The sequence below is a fragment of the Myotis myotis genome, unplaced genomic scaffold (assembly GCF_014108235.1).
Source record: "Myotis myotis isolate mMyoMyo1 unplaced genomic scaffold, mMyoMyo1.p scaffold_m19_p_3, whole genome shotgun sequence".
NCBI classification, from domain to species: Eukaryota; Metazoa; Chordata; class Mammalia; order Chiroptera; family Vespertilionidae; genus Myotis; species Myotis myotis.
Genome location: NW_023416335.1, coordinates 192848005 through 192859382, shown reverse-complemented (window position 1 = coordinate 192859382; position 11378 = coordinate 192848005). Strand labels below are relative to the sequence as shown.

Below are 11378 nucleotides of genomic sequence, written 5' to 3'. Positions count from 1 at the left end.
GCTCCATTTTAAATATTATCTTTCAAAGTACAGAAATACCCAAATACATTTTTTGTGGCAATACAATTTTCCAGTAATACATAAGTGGGCAGAACTCTGAAAGCTTCTCTTAGTCCCATTCCTTTCCCACCCCTCAGCCCAAGGGGAGCCAATGTAATTGATGTATCCATTTCTATCTTTTTGGTGCCTGTATAGACTTGCACGTATTTTTTAAACATATCTTTATTGTTGAAAGTATTACAGATGCCCCACTGACCCCCTCTACCGTGCACTCATATATTTTGAGTTTCATTTTTGCCTTTAAACTCTGATCCTAGCTGGTTTGGCTCAGCAGATAGAGTATTGGCCATGTGGACTAAAGGGTCCCGGGTTCAATTCCCAGTCAGGGCACATGCCCAGGTTCTGGGCTCAACCACAGTAGGAGCTGTGCAGGAGGCAGCCGATCCATGATTCTCTCATCACTGATGTTTCTCTCTCCCTCTGCCTTCCTCTCTGAAATCAATAATGTGTGTGTGTGTGTGTGTGTGTGTGTGTGTGTGTGTGTGTCCTCTGTATGTGACTTTGAAAATGACACTTGACCTCTCTGAAAAACAAAATGGCAGGAGCGGGTGGATAAGGCAGCCCAGGCGGTTGCAAAGGCCCTTCCCAGCTGACTCTGCAACTAGCTGCTTGCTTCACACATGAGGGAACTGAAAAGCCCAGAGAAGCAGAGCGACTTGCCCACAGTCACCCAGGGGTTTCAGCGGAGCCAGATTCAGAGCTGAGACTCCACTCTCCAAGTTCAGTGCCGCTCCCCTAACTTCCAGAGAAGCCGAGTCTTGTTCTGTGGGGACCTGGGATCTTGCAGACTTTGTCTTGGAAGCTACCCCAGCCTCTCTCAGAGCTCCAGTCCTTCCTTCCTTTTAGGGCTGCCTCCCCACACCCAACACCAGCCATACTCTAACCCTGTGGTGTGGCCATAAAATGTGCACAGGCTACAGGGAGAGAAGTGAAACAAGAGGGTCTGTAGTGGGATGAGGGTTATGAGTTCAAAGGGTCTTCCTGCCTCTTGCTCTCTGGGGAACAGGAGACTATAGAAATAACCACTTTCTCCACCACACTTCGAGACAGAGCCGTGTTTAAAACACAATTGCAGCACTTCCATCTGCATACTGTTCTTATCCTGGTGTATGAGTGTGCATTTGTGCATCTACATATGCATGGGTCATATTATGAGTTCTCTGAAGTCAGGCATCAGGCGTATTCATCTTGGTGGCCCTATTTGCTGACCCACTGTGCAAAAGACACCAGAATTAGCATCTGGGGTAAGACCCAAGGTTCAATTTTGACTGAGAGTGTGACATAGATGACAAAGCATCCCCACTACATCTTAATTTCCTCTGGCAACCTGTTCATTTGTGGTCTATTAATTTACCTACATTTTATTCGCTTTTTCCATTTCAGCCTGTATCCTTTCTAGGGTAAAAATGTGTCATTCATTGAAATGCAACTCTTTAGTTTTAAAAACGTAGAGATAATAAGCCTCTCCACAGTGGCCACCCCAGTGTGGGGAAAAGTGGTCCTTTCATCTGCACTTATATAGCATGAATTTCTCTTTAATCTAAAATGATGCCCCAGAAAATCTCTTCCAGCCACTCCTAGTCCAGTCACCTGGCAGGATGCATAGAAGTTCACCATCACAAGTTTATTCCTTTGGGTGAAGGCAGGAATTTTCAACCTTGGCTCTATTGACATTTAGACAATTCATTGTCATGGGAAGTACTGCCCTGTGCACCATAGGATGCTTAGCAACATCCCCGGTCTCTATCTACTAGATGCCATAGTACCCCCTGCATTGTGACAATCAACCCCTCCAGATGTTGCCAGATGTCTTCTGGGGGGCAACGTCACCCTAGTTGAGAAGACTGGGCTAAGGGATTGTCCCCAGTGGTAGTGGAAATGCTCTAGAAAAGGACAACGCTCATCAAATACACGTTTCTCAGTGTTTATCAGACCCTTTCCAAGGGTCTGAATTAATTCTCACCAACCCCCTTTTGGGTTCTTCATGGGCCTGTGGGAAGAAGATTCACTCAGCAATCTCCTCCAAAGAAGGCTTGGGAGAAGTGCCCCACCCACCCACATTCTGAGAGTCTATGGGGCACTTAGTCTGAGGCTGGTGTAGCCCAATGGAAACCAGTGACACTTCAAGGAAGCTGGCGAAGAGCATGAAAGAAAAGAAGCAGAGACAATGCCCTGATCACAGAGAATCCACGGATTCCTCACTCCTGTGAGTCTCCCTTCATCCTCTTGGAAAAGGTTGGGTAGACATAAAAACCATGCATTGACAAGATTTGTCAATCATGGTCTAGCCAGGAAACAGGAAACACTCTAAATCTTTCAAACAAAAGAAATTTAACACAGGCAACTGGTACATGGCTGATGGAGGAGCCAACAGGAGACAGTGAGGCAATCTAGAAAACAGCAAAGCAGGAAGCAGCTATCATCTCTAGGGCTGGAAAGACAACATGGTAATGTCACATTATAGACCCAGAAGCTTCCAGAACTATTTGCCAGGAACTAAATAGTAGGGGCTGCCTGGTAGGACATGGGGTTACGGAAGAAGAGAAGGAAGAAACACAGCCAACTGCAGGCGATGTTAGAAAGCAAATGTGGGGTGAGGGTGGTGGCGAAACAGCCTGCTTCTCTCTTCCCACCCACCTGTCCTCCACCTACCTGTCTTCCTATTGGCTGACCCTATCCAGCAGCCAAGGGGAAAAGGAGTCTGGGAAATGTAGTTCCCAGTAGAGATACAGCTCAGAACAGGGGAAGGGTGGAGAACAGATCTGCAAGGAAACCAGCCATTGACTAGCACAAATAAAAGAGCCCCAGAGAGGTGAAGTGGTGGGGCCAGGATTAAAGTTCATCTCTTTAGGGCTCTTTCCTTAGGATGCAGAGAGTCATTGCAGGCTGAAGTGAGAGCATGAGACTGACAGCAGAAAGAAGGATGAAGTTCAGCCAGCTGGGCTTGAAAAGAATCTGAGATAGTGCCTACTGTGAAGCCAGGAGCTTTGACCAGAAAGGGCATGCAGCAAACATTCTGGGGAGATAACGGGATACAGAAAAGGGAAGGTCTTTGATCCGCATACGTAAGAAAAAGAGTTGCTGTCTTTTAGAGTAACATCCTGAAGTAATTTCAAACAAAATCACACATATGTGTGGGATTTGCTTCAGAATAATTAAGGGGAGATCAGATGAGTGCGGGAGGATTATATGGAAGAATAAGACTGGCCCTGAGTTGAAGCTGGGAGTTCACAATGCTATTGTCTCTCCTTTTGTATATGTATATTTATATTTATGTGTGAATTCTCACAATAAAAGAGTAGAGTGAACAAATAATCTAAGGCCACTACATACATACACTTTTACACCCTTAGGAGCTCAGTGATAAGCCCGGTCCAGGCCCCCAGTTCCCTTGGCCTGGAAATAAGTGCCCCCTGAGCAGTGCACGTTGTTCTGGCATTTCTTCCCTCTCCAGGAGGCCTGCACTACAGCAGAGTGTGGGCCCTAGGCCTGCACCAGGAGAGGACAGTGAAGTGTCTAAGTTCAGGCAAACCCTTCATCCCGTGAGCCCTCCTCCCCAGGCACACTCCTGCACCAGGACTTCTCAGATCCATCCCCTAGAGCCTGTCCAGCCAGTCAGACCAACCAAGGGTAAGGATGAGCCCTGAACTGGGCTCTCCAGGGTGCAGGGTGGGGACAGTGCCCAGGTGACCTATCTCAAGAGAGGAAGTCAGCCCCTCACACTAAGGGCAGCAATCTGCATTGCCGGGAGGCAGTGTGGTTGCTAAAATGAGCTGGGACCCAGACATCGGTCGTCCTGGACTCTAGGCCTAGCTATGTGACACGGGCAAGGCATCAGTCCTTCACCCATAAATATGTACTGGACACGTGGGATGTCAGACTAAACACTGGAAACCCAGACATAAAGGTCCAGGCCATTGCTGGGCTCGCAGTCAGCCCGTAAGGGGTAAGCAGCAGGTCACAGAGAGCAGGCTGAGTGGAGCTGTGCAGCCTGGAGTGGGCGTGCTGCCCAGAGCCCCAGGGAACCTCCAGGATAGGTGGGACTTAGCCAGGAGCACAGAAGCTAGGAGGCCAGAAAACCTGACACAGGGGGAGGGGGACAGGCTACTGCAAGTCACTCCAGGGCCACTGTTCACGGTGAGAAAGAAAAGGGACAGCCCTGGACTAAGCCCTGCGGAGTCCTGGTCTCTTCTACCTGAGCCTCAGTCCCTTCATCCTTTATGTGAGGGGGCTGGACTGGGTGCCCCCTCAGCTCCTTCCCATTCAAAGGGATTCAAAGGCTCCTGCGCTGCCCTGCTCGCGAGGATCTGTCTCCTTCCTCTCCCTCCTCTGAGGACAGGGGAGCCGGAGCTGCACCCTCTGCAGTGTCTTGTAGGTGACCTGTGCCCATCAGCGTGGGGACTGGCTGGATCAGGGGAGGGGAGGACTGGCTAGTTTTTTATTCCTTTGTAATTTATCTTAAAAAGCCACACAACAGGGCAGGAACCTAGGAGTCCAGACAGTCTGCACCCAGGACTTCTGGTTCCCAGATGCTGCGTGTCTGGCTGGCTGTGCAGCGGGCGGTCCCAGGGCCTCTGCACCCTCCATGTCTGGCAGTCCCAGGCACTCCATTTTTCAGATCTGGCACCCGGAACTCCATCTCTTCTGGTCAGCTCTGCCCCAGCCAGCCTCTTGAGGCCCATCTGAGCACTGTCCACTGGCTCTGCTCCCCCTCTCCCACCAGCTGGGCCTGCCCCCGGCAGCCCTCTCCCAGCCGGGCTTCCGAAGAAGGGAGGAGGTCGGTTCCGGGCCGGCTGCCCTCACGTGTTTTCCCGGCTGCCCCCTCCCGCCCAGCAGCAGGGCAGCCAAGCCTGTTCCTCTTCCCGATTGCGACAGAGGCTCAGCTCCCAGCGCTCCCTGTCCCCGCCCCGTGGCCGGCCAGCTCCACTCCCACTTCCTGAGCCTGGCGCTGGAGCCCTGGAGGCCAGGCCAGCCCGGCCGCTCTGGCCCCCCGGGGCACTTCGGCCTGAGTCCTGTCCCAGCCCCGGGCTCCGGAGGCTGCTGTCACCACTGCCCCAAGAGCTAGGCCTCTCACCTTACCCCCAGGCCTCCACCCGGCTGGACTGGCGGCCATGCGCCCGCTGTGGGCCTCCCCCGGCGGCCTGGCCTGGGGGCCACTCGTCCTAGGCCTCTGCGGTCTCCTGACAGCATCCCAGCCCCGACTGGTGAGGGAGGGGCCACGCAGGTGGGTGGGTGCTGGCTTGGATAAGGGCAGCTCCTTCTCTGGTCTCTCTGCCCTCCCCAACTGTCCCCTCAATAATTCTTCCCCCAAATCTATCTCCCCTTGAAGTTGCCCCCATACCGCACGGAGAACCAAACCTGCCGGGACCAGGAAAAGGAATACTACGAACCCAAGCATCAGGCCTGCTGCTCCCGCTGCCCCCCAGGTGAGAGGCATTGGCCGGAGGAAGCCTGGGACAGGGAGGCGGGTTCCAGGGGACTCCTTCCACCTCGCTGCCTCCAAAGGCAGGGAGCCACCATCTCCCAGGAAAACCAGCTGGCAGAGACAGTGAGAGACACTGGCCATCCTTCATATGCAGGCACCGAGAGGGATGGGCCCAGGGACACACAGCCGGTGGCAGAAGTAAGGGTGGAACCCTGGTCCCCTGACACTCCTACTGCCCCACTCATATTCCAGGCACTCGAGTCTCTGCTGAATGTAGCCGCGATCAGGACACAGTTTGTGACACGTGCCCTGAAAACTCCTACAATGAGCATTGGAACCATCTGTCCCACTGCCAGCTGTGCCGCCCCTGTGATCAGAGTGAGTGAGGTGTGCCTGGGGAGGACCGGGATCCCCTGGAGTGCAGCCCCTCCACCGAGCTGTCTTATCTCCCCACAAGTCCTGGGCTTCCAGGAGACTGCACCTTGCACGAGCAAACAGAAAACCCAGTGCCACTGCCAGCCAGGAATGTCCTGCGTCTATGTGAACCATGAGTGTATGCACTGCGAGCCACCCCGCAACTGCCAACCAGGCACTGAAGTTGAGCTCAAAGGTCAGAGGTCACTAAGGGCAGAAGGCAGGGAGGAGGCTGGGTGCTGGTGATCTTGCATGGGGGCAGGAAGCATGGTACCGTGTGCATGGTGAGCCTCCGGGTAGTTCTCTTTGGCTTAAAAAGCCTCTACCTGCAGAGAAATGGAAGTGGGACAGGGGCAGGGATCGTGGGGGGTCCCCTCAGCACTGGGGAAACTCGGCAAGGGGGAGATCAGGAAAGGTACCAGCTCAGAATAGGGTGGGTGGGCAGGGAGGGGCCATCCATGGGCATAAAGGAAGCTCACAGCTGGGCAAGAGGCTCCTTCTGCCCACTCATCCTGGCTGGCCTGGCCTCTCTCTTGCCAGGTGAGGCTGGGGAGGCTAATCACCACTGTGTGCCCTGTAAGGCAGGGCACTTCCAGAATACCTCCTCCCCCAACGCCCGCTGCCTGCCCCACACCAGGTGAGTGTGCCCATGTTCCTCCCACCCTCCCAGAAGCCCCAGCTGCTGACAACCCCACCCCCGTGCTCAACTCTATAGGACCCTCCTTGCCACTTGCCTCTTCCAGTCGCATGCCCTCTTGAATTGGGCGTTTCTTTCCTCCACAGGTGTGAGGACCAGGGCCTGGTAGAAGCAGTGCCAGGCACCACCGAGACTGACACCAGCTGCAGAAATCCACCAGAAACCCCCGAGATGCCAGGTGAGGGGCTGGGGGTCGGGGACATGGGGTGGGGGTATCTGGGAAAATACCTTAATTCCTCCCATCTGAAAAAATGGGAAACGGTGAATCCTTCTCTCAGAATGGGGTCAAGAAGAAAAGTTCCTTAAAGAGAAATTGGGGTGTCCCCAAGCCAGCTTACTTACACACACGCTCGTACACACGCTCCCACTTGCACACACACACTTTTTACATTACATATTATACATATAATATTAGGCTAAGGAGATGTCAGTGTTGACGTCACTGTCACCATTTTGTACTTGCCACCATCATATAATCCATTTACTAGACTGAGTACCTCTTTATTAGATTGCACACTTTCATTGTTAGAGAGGTAATTCCACATTTGACTCTTTTGGGGTTTTTTGGTGGAGTTATTGGTTTCCTAGCCTAATAGACAATTACAGGATGTTTCTAACGGCTGGAATCATTATTCATTGGGAAAGAGTTTATTTTATTAGCTTTTTAAAATTAGCAAATATTTTTAATCTTAGCTTCCGTTTACTCAGAGCAAGTGTGTCAGGCACTCTTCAATATTTAACATTCACTAGTTATTTTAATGCTCTTATTGATCCTATCAAGTAGTTCTATTATCAGCCTCACTGACAGGATAAGGAAAACGAGGCTCAGATGTTGTGTGACTTGCCCAAGATCACCCATGTGGTAACTGGTGTTATGAAGACCTGGACTCGGGTCATTTACTTTTTGATGCATGCACACTATAAAAAATTATAAAATTCAGACACATAAAAATTAATCATCACCCACAGAACCATCACCTAAAACCGTGGTCGTCAAACTGCGGCTCGCGAGCCGCGTGCGGCTCTTTGGCCCCTTGAGTGTGGCTCTTCCACAAAATACCACGTGCGGGCGCACGTACAGTGCGATTGAAACTTCGTGGCCCATGCGCAGAAGTCGGTTTTCGGCCTGGGCGAGTCTATTTTGAAGAAGTACTGTTGATATTTGGCTCTGTTGACTAATGAGTTTGCCGACCACTGACCTAGAATATCCACTCTTTAACATTTTTTTATATATCTTCCCAAACATTTTTTCTATGTATGTTTATACGGATAATTTTTTTTCTAAAAGTGGAGTCATTTGAGTATTTTGTAACCTGACTTTTCATTCAACTATGTCATAAATATTTTCCATGTCCCCTTATTAATTTTTAACTGTGTATCAAATATGATTGGCATTTTAGAGAGTCGAATCCACCTTACTTTATATATGAAAAAAATTGATGTTCAGAGAGGTGGACTGACTTAAAAAGTCACACAGCTGGGCAGCCCAGGTGTCCAAGACTCCAGGTCCAGTTTCTCCCCGTGCTTCCCTCCTGTACTCCCTTCAGCCACAGATCCAGGTGGACTGGAGAGAGCCCCCTCCAAGGTGCAAATGTCCAAGCCTTCCTGACCCTCCTCAGGTGTGGTTGATGGGCACCACAGACTCCAGGCTGTGGATGGCAGCACTGAGGCCCATAGAAAGACAGAAGCTATCCACTGCCCCACATCAGGTCCTGGGAAACTGAACACCCAGCCTCCTGTTCCCATAACGTCCTGGAACCTGCAAGCGGGTGGAGACTTTGCAACCCCTAGCCTTTCAGGCAACCACAGGCAGAATTCAGAAGCGAGGCTCCCCACTCTCCCACCTCTGTGAACACCCCGCAGGTACAGAGGGACACTCTCGGTTCCTGCGGTGGCCTCTCTGTAAGACAGTCTACCCTGTGGCCTGAGTCTGCTTATAGCCCTAAGCCCCGCCCTCCCTGTACTGCTTCTCACCACCACTTCCAGCCCTTGAAAATCAACTGCCTCAGGCCGCTGGGACCTGCACCACCCCAAACATCTCCATCTCCCACACTTTCTCCTGGCTATCTGGAGGTCCCCCCAAGTCCAACTGAGTTCCCTTTCTCTGCCACCCAGGGAAGTGTCTGTCTCTAATTCTGCCTTTAGGAACTTATTTTTTGTCTGGGTTGCCCGGAGAATTGAAAAGCTATTCATGAACTTCCTTCCCCTCTGCCCTTCTCCCCCCATCATGCCGCCTGCTGTCTGCTGTCCTGGCAGGAACTATGCTGGTGCTGGCCATCCTGCTGCCCCTGGTCTCCCTGCTGTTCCTCTCCGCCATCCTCGCCTGCACCTGGAAGAGCCACCCGTCTCTCTGCAGAAAGCTGGGTAGGGTAGGAAGGGCTGGATGCAGGCAGGGATGTGGTTGTCAGTCCCGACCTGGATGCGGGAGGGGGGTGGGAGGGAATTTTCATCTTCCCCATACAACCCTTCCACATGCCCAAGACTCCCAGTGCCTGCTCCCAACATAGACATCGTCACCCTTTAGCCCCTCCCCTACCCCACCTCCATTCTGAGCCTAGAGAGAAGGGTCATGATAGCCTATTCCTTCCGGGACCCCAGGGTGGGCAGCAACACCTCGTGGTGGGTGTGGAGGGTGAAAGCCTGGGGTCTGAGGTCTGCCGGAGGCCCTACATCCATTTTATTTTCATTGCAGGATCCCTGCTCAAGAGCCGTCCGGAGGTAATGAGGGAAGCTGAGAAGGCAGCAAGGAGGGGCAGGAAGTACAAGTGAACAATGTGGGGGTAGGCAGGAAAAGAGCGTGCAGGCCTCAACATTCATTCATTCAATGAATAACCTTTGAGCATGCCATCTGCCCAGCACTGTTCTAGGCACGTGGATATAGCAGTGAGTGAACAAAGTAACTCCCCTCCTGGAGTAACATACCAGTGGAGCAAGAGTAAATAAGTTGTATCAGGTCCTGATAACGGACAAATAAAGCAGGATAGGGGAACAATGGACGACCGTGGCAGAGGATGGGGGTATATTACCTTAGACAGTGGACAGAGGGCCTCTCTGATGAGCCAATCTTGAGCAGAGAGCTGAAGAAACGAAGGCATCGGGATGCCTGGGGAAATGCTCCAAGAGGCAAGAATGTCAAGTGCAAAGGCCTGCGGCAGGGAGCTTGAGGAGGAGCAGAGGAGGGCCCTGGGCTGCCTAAGCTGGGTTGGGATGTGGGAATTAAAGAAAGATGGGGGTCTGAGGCCCACATCATTGGTTGATTCTCTGCTTCCCTCCTGCAGGGAGAGGAATCCAATATTGCTGATGGAAACTGGCAGCCTCCAAGCATCAACCCACATATCCCTGACCTGGTAAAGCCACTTCTGCCCATCCCTGGAGACTTGCCCCTGGCCTCAGCCAGGCCCCCAACACCCCCAGTTGTGGAACAAGAGGTGCTACAACAGCAGAGTCCTCTGAGCCAAGCCCGGGAGCTGGAGGCTGAGCTCCCAGAGCAAGGCCAGGTGGCCCATGGTAAGCAGGCTGCAGGGAGGGGTGGGGTGGGGATGTGCGGTGGGAAGGATGGTGGGCAGGGAGAGAAAGTGTGAGGCAAGACAGAGACTGAGAGCCAGCCAGAATGTCCCAGCTAGAGAGAAAGGAAGAGTCTGAGAAACCCAGAAACAGAAATGAATGCAGGGCTCAAGAAACCAATAGCAAATGGGAGTGGGACCAGAGAGGAAATGGAGAAGGCAGAAGAGTGAGGGCATTCAGGATGTAGGGGCACCAATGCAGGGGGCACACAGGCCTTCCTTCCCCCACAGTGCCCCTCAGCCCCTCTCACTCTGCCTCCCTTCCCACAGGTACCAATGGCATTGTTGTCGGCAAAGGCGGGTCTGTGACTGTCACTGGCAATATCTACATCTACAATGGACCCGTACTGGGGGGAGCACGAGGTCCTGGAGACCCCCCTGCGCCCCCGGAGCCTCCATACCCCATTCCTGAAGAGGGTGCCCCTGGTCCTCCCGGGCTCTCTACACCCTACCAGGAAGATGGCAAAGCTTGGCACCTGGCCGAGACAGAGACACTGGGATGCCATGACCTCTAACGGGACAAAGGACCCAATCTGTCACCCATGCCTCATGGTGTCTGGAAGAAGCCAGGAGAAGGGAGGCACAAGAGCACCTTCTCCCCGAGGCTTCCCTGCCCACACAGGATTGACAGGGGGCCTGGGTAGGGCCCCTGAGAGGCAAGTCCTAAGGGCCCAGGCCTCAGACACCTCCGAGAGCAGGGCCGGGCACTGGCTGGGTACGGTGCCCGCCACAGGACTCTCACTACTGCCTGAACAGGCCTGAGACTTCATTGCAGATCCCCTGGACACTGGAGCTGCACCAGCTCAGCTTCAGGCAGACAGAGCATATGATGCCTGCTGCTGCCCACCATGGCGCTCTGCACCCAAAGCATGGCATAGAAGGAAGCCAGCCACATGGTCACTTGCAAGGACGTCACGGAACCTCTGACAGATTCGTGGCACTCATCCCAAGCTTCAGAGGCCCCTTGAGGACCTGCACTTCGCATGGACTGAGGTAGACCCTATATGAATATGGAGTTACATGGACCATCACCCCTCTCCTCTGGAGAAGAAAAGGAGTCATTAAAAACTGGGGGTTTGGGTAGGGTTACCAGGTAAAAGGAAAGTTTCGGAGAGGAAGTAAAATGGCAAGTGTATTTATAAATTGTAACCACATGCAAATAAAGTGGAGATTGAGACCTAGATCATTTATTTTCTGGGGATTCATATAGAAACACTAT

The 11378-nt window shown here is 52.6% G+C and overlaps 1 protein-coding gene across 2 annotated transcripts; it reads left to right on the top strand.

Annotated features, from left to right (window-relative positions):
* The first annotated feature begins 4969 nt into the window (after positions 1-4969).
* LTBR (lymphotoxin beta receptor) lies at positions 4970-11340 on the top strand. 2 transcript variants are annotated; one of them, XM_036296462.1, is made up of 10 exons: positions 4972-5264; positions 5390-5486; positions 5738-5863; positions 5943-6095; positions 6440-6536; positions 6683-6774; positions 8853-8960; positions 9289-9314; positions 9875-10103; positions 10430-11340. In XM_036296462.1, exons 1-10 carry the CDS (start codon positions 5172-5174, stop codon positions 10672-10674), a joined length of 1266 nt encoding a protein of 421 aa, XP_036152355.1. In that variant the 5' UTR covers positions 4972-5171; the 3' UTR covers positions 10675-11340. The 2 variants fall into 2 exon arrangements, with proteins under 2 accessions (XP_036152354.1, XP_036152355.1); XM_036296461.1 differs by having other exon boundaries at positions 4970-5284; positions 5738-6095.
* Positions 11341-11378: the final 38 nt, after the last annotated feature.

Bases quoted from the DNA above. Each gene is read 5' to 3' on its own strand.
- LTBR (XM_036296461.1), top strand. From the start codon at position 5,172: ATGCGCCCGCTGTGGGCCTCCCCCGGCGGCCTGGCCTGGGGGCCACTC. The intron at 5,285-5,389 runs GTGGGTGGGTGC...CTCCCCTTGAAG, and splicing joins GTGAGGGAGGGGCCACGCAG to TTGCCCCCATACCGCACGGA. The intron at 6,775-8,852 runs GTGAGGGGCTGG...CTGTCCTGGCAG, and splicing joins AGAAACCCCCGAGATGCCAG to GAACTATGCTGGTGCTGGCC.